This window comes from Caretta caretta, chromosome 1 (assembly GCF_965140235.1).
Source record: "Caretta caretta isolate rCarCar2 chromosome 1, rCarCar1.hap1, whole genome shotgun sequence".
NCBI classification, from domain to species: Eukaryota; Metazoa; Chordata; order Testudines; family Cheloniidae; genus Caretta; species Caretta caretta.
Genome location: NC_134206.1, coordinates 244,805,741 through 244,826,872, shown reverse-complemented (window position 1 = coordinate 244,826,872; position 21,132 = coordinate 244,805,741). Strand labels below are relative to the sequence as shown.

At 45.6% G+C, this 21,132-nt stretch overlaps 1 protein-coding gene across 2 annotated transcripts in view; it reads right to left on the bottom strand.

The window, feature by feature from the left end:
* WASHC1 (WASH complex subunit 1) overlaps window positions 1–21,132 on the bottom strand; it is a 73,137-nt gene that overhangs the window by 33,162 nt on the left and 18,843 nt on the right. For both annotated transcript variants that reach the window (XM_048829233.2, XM_048829222.2), the window contains one exon: window positions 15,080–15,233. In XM_048829233.2, the coding sequence (XP_048685190.2) occupies window positions 15,080–15,228 (149 nt within the window). In that variant the 5' untranslated portion in view covers window positions 15,229–15,233. The remainder of the gene's footprint in view (window positions 1–15,079; window positions 15,234–21,132) is intronic.

Below are 21,132 nucleotides of genomic sequence, written 5' to 3'. Positions count from 1 at the left end.
TCACACTATGCAATTAAGTTGCTGGAAGACCACAAGCAACTAGAGACAGAAGCGCATCTTCCTATCCTTTTTCTATTCTTTTCTTTCACCCTTACACACCTTTGCAGGAGTTTGTCTTGTCTTAAGAGTCAGGATCAGACTTCAACAACAGAACTGGAGAGCTGCCACCTAAAATTGACATTCCCCCCCACATCAAGAGATCTGATGCAATTTGAGAGACTTTCAAGCAAGGGTTTTAAAAAAATAAAAAGATATTCCAAGGTTGTACAGTGCCCTTCTGTACAGTGCTTTTTGTAAAATATATACGTTCTGTTTTGATCAGTCTTCCTTGTTCATAGAATCATAGAATATAATGTTCTCAGTGCAAATTTCAAAACATGGATGAAAGCATACAGAAATTTTTTTCTGAGCATTCCACCAAGTATCACTGGGAAGCAGAGGAATTCTTTTTAAAATAAACCGACCCTGAGACCGATGGTGGTTGTGGAAGGTTCTTTTCCCCCTTTACCTTCTGCACTGTGCTTTAGGCCAGCTTCTTAAACACTAAAAGAGAGAACTGATACATCAGCAGTTTAACCTGATTGCACCTGAAGCTCATTTACTTTCGTGATTGAGCATATGGCTAAAACCTTGTCATGTTTCCCTTTGCACTCTTGGATGGAATCTTCAGCAGCCTGCACGCAAGGTTCTCTCTCCTCTGATGTAAGATCCAGCACTCAGCAGGAACACTTTCCCACCCATTATAAGGATGCTTTTGTAGATACTATGAAATAATTTCTCAGGTTTTCCCCAAACATCTTGTATTAATACTGGTGCTTTTAGCTAGTCTTTAAACTGTACCTTTCTTCACTTGTGGCATCTAGTAAGAGACCTGTGAGTTTCAATCTGTTTGTGTGAGTGCTTCCATCATTTCTTTTAATGGCACATTTTGTGCTATACTGCAGGCCTTGTTAGCATAAAAGCAAGCTACAGTTTTCTAATCAAGTTCAAGTCTTTGCCTGTAAGTCACTTATGGCATAACTGATTGAACTTAACTGATTCTGGGGGGATGGGGTCCCAGGACAGACTGCTCCTGAATGTTAAAGAGTTGCTAGAGACCTGGAACGAGGACGAAAGTAATCATGGCTACATTTCAATGACAATGGCACCAAAAGTATCTCAACTGCAGGATTAAATTTAATATTCTGCTCTTCTACTTCAAGAGAGATATTTAATCTTGAAGAACTCAAAGAAACAGATACTCTGCCCTTTTGGAGGTGAGCAAGAGTTCTGCATTGCTAATTATTGACAATATTTACATTTTTATTTCAAAGGAATTACCTGTTCTCATTACTCAATTCCATTCACTCTCTTGTCTCCTACCATTTCCTTCAATTTTAAGCTATTACAGCTCTAGCTGAGCTCCCTCTGTGGACAGTCACCAGGCTGCTGAATTGGACCTAGCTTTGGATTCCATTTATTTTGAAGCCTGTTGGTACAGAGCAGCATCCAGACACTGTCTCTTAGTCTGGCCTCTCTGGCACACAGACACGCTGTTTGGCATCCCCTTCCTGGGTATGTGGGACTCTGCAGTCCAGCCGCTCTAGGCCCCAAGACCAGTGCTGATTCTCCCAAGTCTCCCAAATAGCTGAAGCATGCCCTCCCCAGAGCTCCGCCCTCCCGGGTACTTTGATTTACAATGTAACTCTTAGGATGTATGTAAGCTACCGCAGTACAGCTATGGCATTGCAGCTGTGCAACTGTAGCACCATAGCTTAGAAGGTTCCTCAGCGATGGCAGGAGTTTTTCTGTTGATGCAGTAAATCCACCACTCCGAGAGATGTTAGCCAGGTTGATGGAAAATTCTTCCATCAACCTAGATGCATCTACACCAGGTCAACATAACTACATCAGCTCAGGGTGCAAAATTTTTCACAGGCCTGAAAAACGTAGCTAGGTAGACCAGGCCCCAGGATCTTGTGACAGCTGAAACAAGAGAACACACAGATTTTGTAAAGAAACTTCTAAACCAGATACACTTTACTGACAGACAAAGCACAAGATTTACAGATCCAGGCAAAAACAAGTGCTCCAGGCAAAACCCTCTCTCAGGCATCCTAGCTACTTTTGGGTTTTGATTAATGTCTTTTTGGGGTCCCAGGACCCTCCTGCTCCTCAGTTCTCCTGCTCAGACTTCCTGTTCCTGGCAGTGGATGGCTGTTGAGAAAGCCCCCTAGCTGAAGAAGATCAAGCCTTTAAACAGAATTCTCCTGGGGTGGATCCGTTTGCAGGGAAAATGATTGAAGTTGACTACTCTTGGTGGCTTTCCCATTGTTAGTCCCTCTGCTAGGTGTAAGGATTTCTCCTAATACCACCTGGGTGTCCCAGCTCAAGATGGAGGGTACAGTGCAAAAGCGAAAGGCATAGTACAGTATGAAGTCAAAATGGCATTCACAAAACAATGAGTTTACAGATTGATATAAACATATCTGTCCCATAAAGTCAAAAAGATTCAGTGGCAAAAAAAATGTCATTAACACAGAGTTAAGGTTGCTAGGTGATAGGTACATCACCCCTCGCAGAATGATGAGTTGAGCAAAACTCAAACTTTTGAAAGCCAGAAAAATGCAGTTAAGGTTGCCTATGAAATCTTAACTCTGCCCTCTTTCAGCAATGCCCCAATACAGCCCTGTTAATACACACACACCTTTACTCTGCCAACCCCACATTTGCTGAAAAGTACAAGCTCTTGCTCCTGGGGGAATTCTGCACCAAAAAATTTAAAATTCTGTGCACAATATTTTAAAATTATGCATATTTTATTTGTCAAAACAACACAATATAATCACACCAGTTTCAATTATTTTGGTCATTTATTTCAAAATATACCTGTTATCAAGTATGTCTGTAACAATACAGACAACAAAAAAGATTCTGGAAATTTTTTTTTGTCAAATAGATTCCTTACTACGCATATTAATACAGAACTTGGTGTTCATTTAAAACTACAATATAGAAACATACTTCCCACACCCCTCAAAAGCAGTGCAAAGACTCAGGGGAGTCAGGGGTAACGGAGGAGCTGAAGGAGCCTGGTGTGAACTTGGAGAATTGTTGGGTGTGGGGAGGGAGAAGTATGAAACAGGTGGGTTTTTTTGGGGGGGGGGTTGTTAGGGACTTGGGGAGCCTTCCCCATGCAGACCATGGCTGACCCTAGGCTCTCCCCATTCAGTCAGGCACATCTGTCCCTGTCCCCAAGTATCCCTGCACATCCCTCCCCCCATCCCCATGTGTCCCTGCACCCACACTGAACCAGCCCCATCCCCGATGTGTCCCTATACCCCCACTCAGCCACCCTCCTCCCCTGTAAGCATGTGTCCCTACATCCCCACTCCCATTCAGCCCCCACCCCAGTCTGTGCCCCCCACTAATCCTTCTGAACTCCAGTCTGTGACCCCTCCCATACCCCATACTGTCCATCCCACCCATATCCTGTGCCTCCTCACCTGGCCCCATGGGCAGGGTGCTCTTCCCTATTCATTGCTGGAGTCCCTCCCACCTGAGAGTGGCTGCTTTCTCTTCTGGCGAAACAGCAGCCCCTGGTGGGCGAAAGGCATAACTGAAGCACTTCTATGCAGAATGTGTTTTCTGCTGAGAAAAAAAAATTCTGCATGGCACATGAATTCTGAGCATGTGTGGTGGTGCAGAATTCCCCCAGTAGTAAAGCTCTTCACTTCCTTTCACTCTCACCACAAGATTCCATTTAATACTATTAAAAGATACGAAGGGAAAAAAGGTTGCCCACCTTACCTTTCCTCTACCCTCTTTGAACAATGCCTCAATATGCACATACTCACACTGACTTCTGGCACTAGAGATTCAGGAGGTTTCAGATTTTGGTGTGTATACATACACACACACAAACTCCTCAAAAATAACACCACACATGCACAATTTAAGAAACACTTTCCAGCCTTTTACAGCTCCCTTACACTTACCCACAGGATATCATCTCAACATTCACTTTAACTTAATCATCATAAAAGCATTAGAATCTTTTCATATTCCGCCTCACTGCGGATAATAGCCTTTGCAATAAAAACTCTATGTCCTGCTACTGACTTAAGCTATACAATTCTGCATAGAAATGATGCATGCAGCCGCCTGAAGGTACACATGCGCCTCTTCCCTTTCCTCAAGAGTGTGGAAAACACCTCCTCATATCACAATCACAGCTGTGTCACACCTCAAAGTAATCCACAGCTCACTTGCTCTCTCACACACATACTCCTCTACCAAGCAGAGCTAACTATGGTACCTCCACCAATCAGCACAGCTACATCTGATGCCGATCACACTCACTTTACCTGGACTGCATGCATATAATAAATGCTTAGGCTGCTCGTTATTAATAATGCCCTTCCTAATAAAACCCCTGTGCCCTGCTATTATATAATGTACACATTGAAATGATGCATACTGGATCCTGAAGGTACACATGGCAGCTCTTACCTTTGCTCACACACATTGGAGGATGCAAAACATATCTCCTATCACAGCTTTGTCACACACCTTAAAGTAATCCACACATTCCTCATATCATACGTGCACTAGCAGGCCCTGCTACTGCCTCCACCATTTAGTGTAACACAGTGACTGCACTTGCAGTGTAGGCAAATAATTCCCGTTGGCTACAGTCAGCTCCCAGGGAACAGAGGGAGGGTGACGTGCACTTCACCACCACTTTAAAAGTGTTAGACGAAATCCTGTAAATGAGAATGAATGGGTTGTAAAAGGAGGTGAAGAACTTGTACATTTCACCAACTGTGGGGTTGGCAGAGTAAAAGTGTATGTGTTAAGTGCATGGGCAACCTTAACGGTGCATTTCCTGGGTTTCAGAAGTTTGAGTTTTGCTCATCTCATTGTTCTGCAAGGGGACGACATCCCACCAAGCAACCTTAACTCAGTTTTAATGTAGTGTTTTGCCATTGAATTTCCCACTTTTTTTTTAAATAGAAAAAAGATAGATTATTGGTAGGAGTTAGCAATCATTTAAGCAGTTGTGCGTATCACGTCCTGCAATTTGCATACCGAACCAGTTACCCTCTCTCCCTCCCCATTAACTGGGCCCCACTAGCCCTGCTATGGCACACCTCCCCAGCCATCCCCTTGACCCATTTCCCAACTGTTCCTCCCTCCAATCTGGCCTCCTCCCCACTACTGTACCCAGGCACCCCCACTGCAAGCAGGGATCTCATCTCCCTGAAGTCCTTGCTTCCTGGTGTACATACATATCTATTGCCATTGCTTCTTCCTTCCTGGAACCCAACCCACATGCGTGCCTGGAGCAAAGGACAATTATGTTACAGTGGAATGGTCTTTCAGAATGGTTGGAGGGTGGAGTTTGTGGCAGGGCCAGTAGAGAAATCACAGACAGAGTTTCTGTTCCAAACGACTGACAATTTTATGTTTGAGAGAAAGATCTTCTGACCCCTGTCCAATGTACCCCATCTCCAAGAAACAGGGGGTTTCAGAGCTTGTAACGTTTCTATGCCATATGGTACACATTTTCCAGTCAGCCATGAACCCTCCAATTTCCTGATTAATGTTTTTCCAACACTTATTAATAGCTTTCATACTGTCACTGTAGCAATTAGTCAGCTGCTCAGACAAATCAGAGAAAACTATTGCAGCTCCCAGACACAGATCTCTGATGCCATCCAAATCTGCTCTCACACACTGTATGAGGTGCACTGCGAATAAGGCCCAGATCATTTCTGCCCGAGTGAATCACCACAATATCTGGTAGGTCCTCTTATGTCATCAGTTAGATGCTGCAATGTGGGCAAAACATGATCCCAACACAGGCCACCTTTCTCTACCCAGATCAGCCTGTTGTCAGCAATCCCCATGTCATGGTGTACTCCTTGCTCTCCCGCAAACTTCTGCAACCTTGTGATCCAGGAATCAGCCAGAACCCACATGCTGGTAACCCTGGCAGCGCACACGTTTCATTTCCCTCAGCAGTCAGGGAGCCTGGCCTGAGATCCAAACCTCCACGCCCCATGTCTTTGGAAACATCACATTAACCTGCCCTGAGATCAGGAAGCAGCCACTTGCCCCTCCCCGGCCCTGCCCAGGGGCTAGTAACATACAGATTTTCCTCAAACAACCAATCCAAGGCTTGTCTACCACCCATCCTCATTTTCCAACCCCTCTCTGCCCCAGCGCCCTGCTTCTGTCACAGCTCTCCATCTCCTCTCCACCTGATAAAACAAAAATTTTGGTTAGATCAGCTGCTGACTGTTCTGCTGTGATCATAGTAAACCTCCCCCTCAAATACAAACACTTTGAGCCGAGACAACTTGTAGCAAGCAACATGAGCTACTAAATCTTTATTGCACAGGTGGACTAAGGTTTGGACTAGAAACATCAGCAGCAGGGTGGTCAGCAGGGGCACTGGCGTCAGCATTATGCCAGAAAAGCATAAAGCAGCTGCATAGACACCCTCTCGTGGTTTTTTATTTTATTGGTGCATGCGCACTGTAATCCTTCCAGACTACACACTATGCTAGCAAAGAAGTCAATATGTTCTTAAATACCATTCATGATTTGGGTCCCACAAAGACTTGGTGCCCCGCACTACCTTGGGTAAAAAAATAAATAAATAACCAACTGAGATTATTCTGACCCACCATAGCAATATTGATTCTCCAGTGCTGCTTCAAAACAAAACAAAAAAACCCTAGAAACTTTGAAAAATTGATATTTTGGGGGGAGGAGCTTATATCTCTGAACTTTGGCTCAAATGACCCCAAATGTGGGTCATAAACCTCACTCTGCACTCCCATGAAGCATAGCAAATTTCAAGAAAATCCATGCAAGCTTGTGGATTTTAGAGCACATAGAAGTGTTGTCCTTTAAACAGGAAGGATAGAGGGATGATGGAGGTAAAGGGCTCCTTCTGCATATTCCTCTGCAGCATAGGAGCATGGATGTGGCCCATTCATTTCAATGTGATGCTCTCGGCCGACTGAGAATACCCCTGGGGACGAATACAGCCTGAAACAATAGCTGAGATATGTGAACTTCTCCATTCATCTGAATAGGTGTTCCCGTCCCCCCCCCGACCCTCTCCCCAAAGCTTTAGAGCTTCTGATATGCATGAAGTACGTCCAAAGGGACAAGACTTCCCCAGATCCTCGCTCACATGGAGCCAGGGAAGGGGCTGCACCACTGTAATCAATTCTTAGTGTTTACTGATTGCCAAACAGCTTTCACATTTCCTACAGTTAACAGGAGAAACACACACCTAATGCATTCAAAAGTGAAGCTACCTCTGCACTAGAAGTGCCCCAGCTATGCTGCTGTAGCGCTTCTGGTGAAGACGCAGAGCCAACAGAGAAAGCTCTCCCGTCAGTTTGATGACTTCACCTCCCACAAGAGGCAGTAGCTATGTTGGCAGGAGAAGCTCTCCCACTGACATAGTGCTCTGCACACTGGCACTTAGGTCAGTATAACTTACATCAATCAGGAGTGTGGACTATTCACACGCCTGAGCGATGTAAGTTATACTGACCTATGCGCCAGTGTAAACATGGCTAAGTTTACACTAGAACTAGGCTATCTTTATACATCAGACGCTCTGCCCACCTTCCAGAAATCTCTAGATCCTAACCAGCCAAATCCCCTAACAGTTCACATCTCCACCAGTTCTCCTCTTCAACATTCAATAACAGTTGAATACACCCACTAGCTACTCCCCATCTCCCCAGTCACCAATGACTCCACCCATTCTACTTCCGCCCTAGGCTTGTAGGCTGTTCTGCATCATTCTTATTGTTTCCCAACGGGCCTAAAGAGAACCTTAATGTTTCCATCACTTCCTTTCTAAAACATGAAAATAAAAGTTCTTCACAGATTTAAACAACAGCCTAAAGTTTCTAGTATCTACAAACTCTTTCAAGCAGATTTAATTTTTTTGAAGTTATAATCCTCTATGGGGAAAAATTCTTAAGTTTCCTCAAACCCCTGTTCCATCCAAATAGGGAGGGAATAAGGAAATGCAAACAAACGGAGACTTGCTTGGGTTTGTTTTTAAGTGTTAAACTTTTCTTCTGTGTGTGCATTGAAGAAATGTTAGAATTTCTTGTTGGGACTTGGTGATTTACCACAGAGGAAGCCGGGACATGACAAGCAAACTCCAGACCAAAATTAATGTAAATGTTGTGGCAGTAAAAACACAAATAAGGTAACTTAAAAGACAAAACATCCTAAAATCCCTATCTGATTCTCTACACATTATACTACAGGTTTCAGAGCAACAGCCGTGTTAGTCTGTATTCGCAAAAAGAAAAGGAGTACTTGTGGCACCTTAGAGACAAACCAATTTATTTGAGCATGAGCTTTCGTGAGCTACAGCTCACTTCATCAGATGTATACCGTGGAAACTGCAGCAGACTTTATATATACACAGAGAATATGAAACAATACCTCCTCCCACCCCACTGTCCTGCTGGTAATAGTTTATCTAAAGTGATCATCAAGTTGGGCCATTTCCAGCACAAATCCAGGTTTTCTCACCCTCCACCCCCCCACACAAATTCACTCTCCTGCTGGTGATAGCCCATCCAAAGTGACAACTCTCTACACAATGTGCATGATAATCAAGTTGGGTCATTTCCTGCACAACCTGGATTTGGTTTTTCTGGATTTGCACAACCTGGAGTTTAAAAAGCTCTGCAAAAAAAAAAAAAAAAAAACCCACAACACCCCCCAATAAACATTAGCAGGAAACCAAAAACTCCATAACTTGAGAAAAGAACTAACTCCTCACAGAGAAGTCCCAGCAAGCCAAGAGCCCATCAGAGAAGCAATGAAACATGCCAAAGTCAGATGAATTGCATCTCCAATAGCATCCTAGTGGCAGAAACAATGGCAGATTATTTCAATCCAAGACCCCATAGAGAGGACAGTAATTAGAAAAAGAAGAAGAGAGCCCTTTGTTAATCAAGTGTTCTCGGCAGTCAGTCTGGTTCCTGAGGAGAGTGTTAGAAGCTCTCTTTGGCTGCCCAAGAGTTGGACTCCTGACGTTCCAAGATCGGTAAGAATCTGAAGACTATGATATAAGGACTTTTTAAAAAAAAAAAAAAAAAAAAAGCATAAAAGGCCCTTCAACATACGATCCAAACCAGTGGAAGTCAGGAGGTAGACTGTGGGCCAAATCAGGACTGCCAAATGCTTTTGAACGGAGCCCAACATTTTTAGTTACTTGTCATTATCGTTACTTTTTATTATAACTATTTTCTCTAGAGTCTGGACCTTGACCAAGAAATTTGGACCTTGACAAAAAAAAATAATAATAGATTCCTCCTGCTCTAAACTGTTTAGCTCTGACAGAGCAGTGAATACTGCCTGTATTCTAGTTTCCACGGTGGGCTAATTACACGAACTCCTTTTCCTCGCTAACGTGCAACAGAATAAAACTTCCATCAAACTGCAGTGTGGTCCTGATAACTATACCGTCAGCCTCTCACTCGATCTTCCCACAGCAGCAGACCCACGATTATGGCACCACGAGGACAGGAATCCCCTTGAAGAGGACTGGACTGTAAGTAAGACTCGTAACAGAATACAGAAACTGACAGCTCAAGTGACAAGTGAGCTTGTGGTCCCAGTTTAGGGCCTAGCCTCTATATCAAACGCTACCAGCACACCTGAGTTTGGTGTATTCCATTTGAGGCAGCCCTGGATGGGTCTCAGGCCTGATATACACAACAAAGTTAGCTCAAACTAAGTCACCTTGTGTCGACCTAGTTGGGCCTGTGTCTAACACTTAAATGTGTCTCACCGATGTAAGCACCCCATTGTGGTGACACAGTAACATCACCTTCCTAGTGGCAGCAACCAAATTGCTAAGGTCTAAACCAGTCATGGAGGCCAAGCTTCCTACCCATTCCCTGGAGATGGTGCCTCTTAGTCACAATCCAACCACAGCACAGATCAGACATTGCTATTGCAGTCACATGCTGTATTTCACACAGGAACCCTCCCCCTCCCCAAAAGCTTTACTTGTTCTGAAAATAGGAGGACTCATTCTTCAGGGCTGTCAAACACCTTTCACTAGCATTAAACTAACCTTAAAATTCTTCTGGCTGTTATCTGTGAATGGGAGAACTACATGTCTTGACCACAGATAACCCCACCCCCATATCCCTTTGGCTCTTCACAGATTAGTCAACCATGAGAAATGCTCCTTTCACCACCAAGTAATTTACCAGAGCCAAAGCCAAGGACAGAACATTTGCAAAGGAGAGAATGGGCACAGATTTTCTGCACTTGTTACATGTGGTGGTTCCTAAACCTTCCCAAGCTGCAAGAAGTTTCTCCTTTCCTTTCTCCCTCTTCCCAAAAGCAAAGATGTCTTTTGTGCCCTTTTCCAGGCAGCTAACTCCACGTGTCTTCTTCTTCACTGTGGCAGCCCCTGGGCTGCCATTAACCTACCCAGCATATGCCCCTCCTCTGCCCCTCTCCGAGGGTTATGTGAGACCTAGACAGTCCATGACAGCCCTCATCACATCACTGGTGCCCTTTCTATAGCATCGGCAACATGTTCCCGAGGGTGGAGAGCGTAAGTGTCCTCAGGAGGAAGATCACTTCTCTCATTCCTCAGGTAGATTGTTTTAACAAGAAGAAATCTGATTTATCTGGCATTCACATCATCATCCAGTTAAAATTCAAAGCAGACATTAGAGCACATAACAAGGATAGGGGTGGAGAAAAAATCAGACCTTCTTCCACTCCACCTCAGGCAGTTATACAGATTCCCTTGCCACTCCTGGAAGTGCAGTACCAAGCAATCTGCTGCTACAACATAGCATCAAAACTTCTGTCTCTCTCACAGCACAAACGCAAGGAGCTCGACACACTCAGCTGAACCTGCTATACTGCACAAGTTTCTCTCCCCTCAACACAGTGAGCTGGTGATTTGCAGTTCAGAACAGGCAGCTTCCTCCTGATAAGGCTGCTCCTTCCTGGAAATAGGAGATATAGCTGCCTTATCTCAGGGAAGAGAAGAGGCCACTTTTGCTAAGTAGCAAAGTTCTCACCTTGAAAGCCTCTCTCTTGATTGGCACAGAACACCCAAGGTTGGGGAACTTTTAATCAGACGCCTGCATAATTACTAAATCATTATTAATTATATTGGAGAGCAGAGACCTCAGAAGAAAGGCAAAGCAAACAAAGGGCCCAATGAAGTCTCCTGTGCTGTTGGAAAAAATTAGTAATTAGAAGTCATGAGCGCACTGAAGAGTGAGGGAGCAGTGTCACAGTCAGTGTTCAGGACTTGCGAGTGACTTGCATGCTAAGGAGCAGGCTCTCATCCCCAGGGAAATTACAGCGCATTGCCTCACAAAGCAGCAAGTACAGAAATGAAAGAACAGCTCCTGTTAACTGATAGCTTTATTCATGCACAGAATAAGGATTTCAGACAGGGACCCCATCCACCGGGGCTCCCATAAAACCTCCCCTCTGCATGTCTCTGGCCCCTCCAGGGGTCCCTCTAACCTCCCCAACCCCACAGTGCTCCCACAATGCAAGGAATAAGAGAGAACAAAGCCTCAGGTCTATCCATTCCAGCCTACATGTCAGTGATTCAATTGCTCGACTGGAGCAATCCCTGCACCCAGGACTCTTACGACACAATTGCATAGGACAGCAGACATTTCATGTTAATAACCTAAACATACTATCACCCTCTCAAGAGGAATCTACACCAGCTAAAGACATGCTATTAGCACCGAGGCCAAACATGTCCTAGGAAACACTGAAACCATGGTCTGCCAGGGGAAAAAAAGCAAAGCCAAATTTATGGATTTAGAGAGATCCCACAACCTGAATTGGACATGCCTAGACCTCACAATAAACCAGAAGAGTTTCAGGCTGGCTGTAAAATCCAATCTGAGAAAGGACTGTGGAAATCTATCTAAACCATAAAAAAATATACTAGGCAAATACAACCTCACTAAAGCCACTGCAAGAACTATTTGACAGAATAATTCAACTCATCTGGGACCAAAGACTAGGACTTAACAGCAAAGTACATTGAATTCCTCTACAGTAAATCCTGCAAATGAACTAGGCGGACAGAGGAACTCGTCCAACAACAGCTGCAGAGCAGAACAAAGGCAACTGCCTTTGCTGAGCAATATATAAGGAAGATACTGAACTGCTGATACCATTTCAAAGAGCAGTTAAAGACCAAAATTAGTCATTTGATGAAAGCACACAAACTACTCATTCAAAACCAAGTAATGCTAGAGACACTAGGCCCAACCTTAAAGTTCACAACATCCTGGTAAGACACAACGCACGAGTTGAATTTCTAGACATGATCTTCATTCTGGCCGCTCACGAAACCATCGTGAAACACACAGAACACAGGCAGACACTCAAATACAGTCTCAGCTCTCACAATGTACTCACTTGCAGGTGCAAGATACTAGAAACTTAGGGAGGAATCATACTGCAACAACATGGCAGAGCAGAGATCAAAACCAAAAGACATCTTCTACTGCAGTGCTCAAACAACAAAGAACAAGAAAAAGACACCGCAAGTTATCATAAATCGTAAGATTTCCCATTTAAAAGCAAAAAAGAAGAAACTGAGCAGAACTGGGGCAGAAATAGGACTGCAGTATGTGGCAGCCTGCCATGAAGTTAAAAACAAACACTATCAAATTGCTGCAGGCTAAAAGCAAACTCAGCACAGGCAACTCTTTGATCATACTTAAGGCTACGATTTAGTCATGGAGGTTGCAGAAGTCACAGAATCAGCGACCTCCATGACTTCAGCTTGCGGTGGTGGTCAGGAGCTGCAGTGTCCCCTGCCACGCGGTGGTTGGCAAGGAGCGGCTCCCAGAGCTCCAAGCCGCCTGTGGCAGTGGGGCCCCGGAGCTCCCGACCACCGTGGGGAACCCCCTCGCACTCCTGGGCACCGTGGGTGCCAGAGGCAGGGATACCCCGCAGCTCCCGGCCCCACGTCTTCGGAGGTGCAGGTGGCAGGGGTACACCGGAGCTCCCAGGTGCTGCAGGCAGCTCCTAGTCCCTGTGCAGTTGCCCGCCTCAGGCCGTGTAAGGACCCACAGATCCCAATTTTGTCACCAATATTTTCAGTAAAAGCCAGGGGCAGGTCATGGCTTCCATGAATTATTTTTTTTTTTTTTTGCCCATGACCTGTACATGACTATTACTAAAAATTAGGGCTGTCAAGTGATTTAAAAAAAAATAACTGCACTTAACAATAAAACAATGTAAAACTTTAGAGCCTCAGACAGGAGAGGCATGGGGGGCTGGGGAGGGGGGAATCAGCCTCAGCCAGGGGAGATGTGGAGCTTTGGGGTGGGGGAGATATGGAGCTTGGGGGTGGGGGAGGGATCAGCCCCATAGGTCGGGATGGGGGTCAGTCCCAGCCCTGGGCGGCATGGAGCTCGGGTTTGGGTGGGGTCAGCCCCAACCTCAGGAGGCACGGGGCTCGGGTGTGTGTGTGTTTGGGGGGCGGGGGGGTCAGCCCCAGCTGCAGCCAGCACAGGGCTCGGGGAGAGGGGGCTCAGCATGCGTTCATGCTGATGACGGGTTCTGCTTGATAATGATTCAAGGCACAGTGGCCCATTTTCATCATCTGAGTCAGATGCCACCAGCAGAAGGTTGTTTTTCCTTTTCTGTGATTCGGATTCTGTAGTTTCCGCATCGGAGTGTTGCTCTTTTAAGACTTCTGAAAGCATTCTCCACACCTCATCATTCAGATTTTGGAAGGCACTTCAGATTCTTAAACCTTGGGTCGAGTACTGTATCTGTCCTTAGAAATCTCACATTGGTACCTTCTTTGTGTTTTGTCAAATCTGCAGTGAAAGCGTTCTTAAAATGAGTATGTTCTGGGTCATCATCCGAGACTGCTATAACATGAAATATATGGCAGAATGCGGGTAAACCAGAACAGGAGAGAAATAATTCTCCCTCAAGGAGTTCAATCACAGATTTAATTAACATATTATTTTTTTTAACAAGCATCATCAGCATGGAAGCATGTCCTCTGGAATGGTGGTTGAAGCATGAAGGGGCATATGAATGATTAGTATATCTGGCATGCAAATACCCTGCAACGCCAGGTACATAAGTGTTATGCGAAGACCTGTTCTCACTTTCAGGTGACATTGCAAATAAGAAGCAGTCAGCAGTATCTCCCATAAACGTAAACAAACTTGTTTGTCTTAGCAATTGGCTGAACAAGAAGTAGGACTGAGTGGACTTGTAGGCTCTAAAGTTTTACATTGTTTTGTTTTTGAGTGCAGTTATGTAACAAACAAACAAAAATCTACATTTGTAAGTTACACTTTCACGATAAAGAGATTGCACTACAGTACTTGTATGAGGTGAACTGAAAAATACTATTTCTTTTATCATTTTTACAGTGCAAATATCTGTAATAAAAAACAACAACAAAATGAGCCCTGAACACTTTGTATTCTGTGTTGTAATAGAAATCAATATATTTTAAAATGTAGAAAAACATCCAAAAATATTTAATACATTTCAATTGGTATTCTATTGTTTAACAGCGCGATTAATTACAATTAATTTTTTAAATTGCAGTTAATTTTTTTGAGTTAATCGCGTGAGTTAACTGTGATTAATCGACAGCCCTAGTTTTTACTTTAAAAATGCAGGGATGAGAAGTACATTACTTTCTGTAGCCTTGTCTCTTCCCGCCCTCTGGTGGCAACTTGTGTTACTGAGCCTGACCAAACAGGTTTTTTGGAGCAGCTGATGCTCCCCTTACACCCAGAGGGTCTGCAATTAACTTGTTAATTTGACAGCCCTACTAAAAATATCATGACACAATCTTAGCCTTAATCATACCACACTCAGATCAAACCTGAATTCAGTCTATTTTTGCTGGGGGTACATCTGGCCCTCCCCACCTCCTTTGGAACTCTGGTGGCTCTCCAAGGCCCCTTCACTGCCACAGTCTTATTGCAGCATTTGGTTTTCTCCTGCTTGGCACTCAGCATCAGTCCCAGTTCCCTGTGTGACAGCAACATACCTGCTGAAGATATCACTAGACACTTTCTGCAAATACTGAAGTGCATCTGCAACCTGATGAACAGCCTCTTCCCTGCGCAAGTCAGGTTGGATCAGAGGGACAGAGTAAGTCTGCCCTTCCAAGAAGTGCTTCTGGGTCACTGTAGCCATTGTGCCTGTGGGAGGGAGAGAGAGAGTGTAAATAGGTAATTGCAGCATATGCAGCTCCATCTCATCACAGCCTTTATCCCAGGAACCTTATACCTTTACTCTTCTCCTTGACTTAAGTAGACACAAGAGAGAACACCAGAAACTGGGAAGGAGAGGACAAGCTAGGCACAAGCTACAACAGCACCATCTAGAAACCTGCAACAGTCTCTTTCATGTAATCAGCCAAAGCCATAGTGCAGTGGAGAGGGAAGATTTTACTTTGCTTGGATGCTCCTCAGGACAAGACTGTATCTTTGGTCTAAGTTTTGTACAGCACTCAGCAAATCAGTGCTCAAAATAATTATGCTGGAAACAAAACATCACATTTCAGAACATAAAATCATTTTATCATCAGACTATGGAAGACCATACTGGAAGAAGAAGAATCTCTTTTTCCCCTTTTCCATTCCCAGACAGACTCCACATCTGTACATTTCAGAGCCACCCAATCCTAGGAGTAAAACCTGAAATGTTTCAGTTCATGTTTATACCACAAGAATCACCCCCTCCAAGTAACAGAGGAGTTATGAAGTTATTGCACAAACTCACCTCCTCTGATTTGATTACGAGTCTCCCATTTTAGCACTAGGGACTGAGACCAACAAGGTCGGTTCGTACTCCTAGTGACCCATTGACTCTTCCCCAATACCTATATTGGAAAAACCCTACTTATTTTACATTCCTTTCATGAACAAAGCCTGGATATTCGTGGCAACTTTCCTGTTGCACTCAGCACAGAGAAGTCTAGGAGTGCCAAAAGTCTCATCAAGGATGTGTATGAGGCCAATGTCATCTCCGAATCACCCTCACATCTCTACCCCAAGGTCAGTATGGACCCAGGACAGGATCACCTATTGGCCTAAAATTTCCTTAAATGCCCTCATGACAACTGTGTTGGTGTCACCCTGAATTGCTCCTGTAGTTTTCCAGAGAGTCGGTGTGGTTCACCATACAAGAAGAAAAAACCGCCAGGAACCAAAGGGCTTCACTACACTTCTTTCCCCACAGAGGGCTGGTCACCTCCTCCCCATGCTGTACTTCCCAGTGCAGCAGTCTGGGAGCTGACCCTTGTTCGTGAAGACACAGGCAAAAAAAGCACTGAGTACATTAGCTTTTTCCACATTCTCTGTCACTAGGTTGCCTCCCTCATTCAGTAAGGGGCCCACACTTTCCTTGGCTATCTTCTTGTTGCTAACATACCTGAAGAAACCCTTCTTGTTACTCTTAACATCTCTTGCTAGCTGCAACTCCAAGTATGATTTGGCCTTCCTGATTTCACTCCTGCATGCCTGAACAATAATTTTATACTCCTCCCTGGTCATTTGTCCAATCTTCCACTTCTTGTAAGCTTCTTTTTTGTGTTTAAGATCAGCAAGGATTTCACTGTTAAGCCAAGCTGGTCGCCTGCCATATTTACTATTCCTTCTAGACATCGGGATGGTTTGTTCCTGCAACCTCAATAAGGATTCTTTAAAACACAGCCAGCTCTCCTGGACTCCTTTCCCCCTCACATTATTCTCCCTAGGGATCCTGTCCATCAGTTCCCTGAGGGAGTCAAAGTCTGCTTTTCTGAAGTCCAGGGTCCGTATGCTGCTGCTCTCCTTTCTTCCTTCTGTCAGGATCCTGAACTCGACCACCTCATGGTCACTGCCTCCCAGGTTCCCATCCACTTTTGCTTCCCCTACTAATTCTTCTCGGTTTGTGAGCAGCAGGTCAAGAAGAGCTCTGCCCCTAGTTGGTTCCTCCAGCACTTGCACCAGACAATTGTCCCCTACACGTTCCAAAAACTTCCTGGATTGCCTGTGCACCGCTGTATTGCTCTCCCAGCAGATATCAGGGTGATTGAAGTCTCCCATGAGAACCAAGGCCTGCGATCTAGTAACTTCTGTGAGTTGCCGGAGGAAAGCCTCATCCACCTCATCCCCCTGGTCTGGTGGTCTATAGCAGACTCCCACCACGACATCACCCTTGTTGCTCACATGTCTAAACTTAATCCAGAGACTCTCAGGTTTTTCTGAAGTTTCATACCAGAGCTCTGAGCAGTCATACTGCTCTCTTACATACAATGCAACTCCCCCACCTTTTCTGCCCTGCCTGTCCTTCCTGAACAGTTTATATCCATCCATGACAGTACTCCAGTCATGTGAGTTATCCCACCAAGTCTCTTTTATTCCCGTTAATTGATTGTCTCAGTCCAGTTCCCAATTGAAAAGTGTCGACACAGAAAAAGCTAATATTACAAGTAGAATCAAGTTATTGGCACTCAGAAGCCATGAGGGCTACTGTCCAGCTCCCATCACTCCTTTCCAGGAGAAGCAGATTAGTGGGACAAGGTGTGAAAAGCCTGTACTGCTACTATCCCAGTTTTGCGGCTGATCTACTTCAGTTTCCTGGGCTCTCAACACAACACCTTTACACAGTTCAACTGGTGCCCAGCCCTCACAAAACCTATGTGACAGAGCCTTTCATACACTACACAGTATGAATGATTGCCAATGCAGCAGTGGGCAGATTCAAGTGTCAACTCAGAAAACATTAGAAACAGGCCTACCATTTCATAGAATCATAGAATCTCAGGGTTGGAAGGGACCTCAGGAGATCATCTAGTCCAACCCCCTGCTCAAAGCAGGACCAATCCCCAATTTTTTTTGCCCCAGATCTCTAAATGGCCCCCTCAAGGACTGAACTCACAACCCTGGGTTTCAAGGACTGAACTCATAACCCTGGGTTTAGCAGGCCAATACTCAAACCACTGACCTATCCCTCCCCCTTAAATGAAAAGGACAAGGGGCAAGAGAAGAACTAGGGGTTCTTAATGTCATGGATTATAACTGCTTCACTCTTGAAAAGGTGGAGTACTCAGAGACTACAGTTATAAAGGTGGCCATACAAAACCCTAAAATAGAACTTTTGCTCATTAGAGGTTTTAATTGGTAATGATCTGATCTGCCACATACTTGCAGAAGGAACAGAAGCTAGGCTGCTCTTTGCAGTCAAAGCAGCACTGGTCTCAGAAGCAGCAGAGTTTATGGGCTCTACCCTCTTATTGTTCAATTCTGTCTTCTGCCATCCCCAAGCTCTCAGCCTCTGCATTTTGGTAACCAAAGCTAAGCTGTGCTCCAAAGTTCAATATGAATCCTAAGTGCCTTAGCAAGTGAGGAAGAGAAATAGACCTTGGCAACCTGATGGGACCTGACTACAAGTGTTAGGTTTGGGGTGGACTAGGTAGTCTCTGATCACCTCCTCCTGCCCGTTGGATTAGTGTGACGGCAGATGTATCCTCCAGCCCTGCCATCTGCTGCCACCTCACTGTACAGCACACACTGCGCAAAAAGCATGCCCAGTCACAGTACCTCTCTCTCTGCAGCACTCACAGCAGAGCAAGGTGGTGACAGCAGCATGGGCAGCAGGTATCATAGGCTGGGGAGGCTGTGCTTCCCCAAACAGCCTAGCATGGCCCAGCCCACACTCCACCCCCAGGCCAGGCCCCCCTTCTGCAGTTCCCAGCACTCTGTTCTCAGGCTGGCTGGCCTGCCTCGTGCCGGGACTCGGGGCGTCTGGTGCTGGGGGCCCTGCAGCCGCACCAACCAGCACACCAGGGCTGGCTGCCACACCAGGGCTGGCTGCCCCAGAAGGGATGGGGGAGGGGAGGGGCTTCGGGCACAAGGGGTGGGGCTGGGAGTTAGCCTCCCCCAACAGCCAGATCACCGGCCGCCCATGGGCAGGAGCCAGCAGGAGTGGGCCATACAGCCACCAAGGCACTGACCCCACAGGTAGGAGGAGGCTGGAGACAAATTGTGGGCATTGGGAGTGGGAAGCCCCCACTCGGACAAGCCTCCGGATGAGGCAGTGGCGCTGAGACAGGTTGGGGGAACGGCCCGGGGCAGGGGGAACCAGCTGTCCTTCAGGTACATGGTGCAGAGCTGGGGTGAGCAGCAGGTCACGAGAGAGGGCAGCAGGACCAGGGAGTAAATAGCCCCGGTGGCTCCATGGAGGAAACAAAGTAAAGAAAATGGAGTCCAGGCCAGCATCTAGACCCTGGCAACCCAATGCGAACCACACTACAAAAGTGTTGGGTGAGGTGTGAAAACAACCCAATGGGCTTGGGTCGAATCGGATTGGCTCTGCTGTAGTTGGTTCATGACAGGCTTTAAATTTAGGCCCAAGGAGACCTCTAAAGAGAATAGTTCTTTCCTGGCATTCTGCAAATTTGTTACTAAAGTTACTCCAACCTGAAGTTTTGATCAAAACATCTTAACTTATGAAAATTCAAGATGGCATTTTTGCCTTGAATCCTCTGTGGGTTTGTCCAACAGCGGCAGCTGACACAGAGAGTGCCAAGGTTTGTCAAGGGACAAGGTGGGTGAGGTAATATCTTCTATTGGACCAACTTCTGTTGGTGAGAGAGACAAGCTTTTGAGGTTACACAGAGCTCTTCTTCAGGTTCTTTGGCTACATCACCACCGCATAGGGCTTGTCAATGCCATTTACGCTCTGGCTGGTCTCCCTTTCCAGCTCCAGTCTCCATTCCAGCAGGAATGGAAGGAACAATAACTGCTGGGGAAGCAAAGATTGTCTTCTGGTCGGGAGAGGGGAAAGAGTGCCACCCAACATGCATAGACTGGTGCAGGGAATATTAAGCAGCCCAGAAATTTTAGCCATTTGATGCCAGCAGTAGTCACACTGCCCACTTCCAGCAGCCAGGTGAATCTATCAAGCCCCCAAGGAACATTCATGTGCGATTAGACTTTTGGAAATGAATGTGTATTCTTTAAGATGTGGCAACTGCTTCAGAAATTGCTTTTATACTGAACTCTATCTTTACTGTACCATGGATTATTGTTCCTGGCATGAGTTGGAGGGGCTGAAATTTGATTCAACAACAGAGCAGAAGCCAGATAACTAACCCTGGTGGGAGTGCAGGATGGTTTCCCACTCACCCACAGGAGATAAAGACAAGAGGTTTGCCCTGCTCCCTCTGCTAAGCCAACCTTTCCTCAGTTAGTATAAAGTTTTATTTGGATTGCAGAAGGGAGGGGAAAGCACTCTGATAAGTTAGAGAATGAAAAAAGTCTATTTATACCTTTTTTAATTAACCATGTTCTACAATGTTATTAAGCAGCAATCAGAGATGCAGATGTTACTGATTTGATTGGGAAGAGGTGCACCGTGCTGAATATTAAGGAACTCTGCCCCATAAATAGGTTTAATCACCATCTGAAGGCTCAAAGGAAGTGATGAAAAAGGCATTAATAAGGTTGTAATTAGGCCCCGCAGCAGGCTACATTCCACCATAGCTCTCATGGTACCTGAGACCTCTTAAATAGCAGCTCACGAACGCACAGCCTAAGAGAGACAGACCTGATTTAGGTCTCAGGATCCCAGGTTGCCTACTTCAGATGCAAAAACCCAGACAAGGGCTTCTCCACGTTTGGAAGGTCTCTCTGGCCAGAGACAAGCTGTGAGGACACAGAGCCCTATGAAAAGGGAGGCGGGTGGAGTTAGCTTCCCAACTCCTCCATCAGAGAGCTGCAGCAGGGACTAACTCCAGCTGTGCCTCACAGTGAGCGAATTAAACAGGGCAGCCAGAGCTCCCCAGCCACAGGCACTGGCAAATAATGCAGACAGCTGGGGAGCTTTAGAGGATATTGTTCTCTCCCCCACCTTCCCAGCAGTATTTACCAGTCCATGAAAGGAACCTAATCATAGGTGCAGGATCTACATCACCCCATTGTTGCAGCTCCCAGGTAGAGACTCCTACCCACAAAATATGAGAGCAATACTCCCATTTACAGCCCAGAGTTTCTGGAGGGTGGCACTTCCACAGGGAGAGAGGAGAAAAGTGGCCTTCCTACACCACATCAG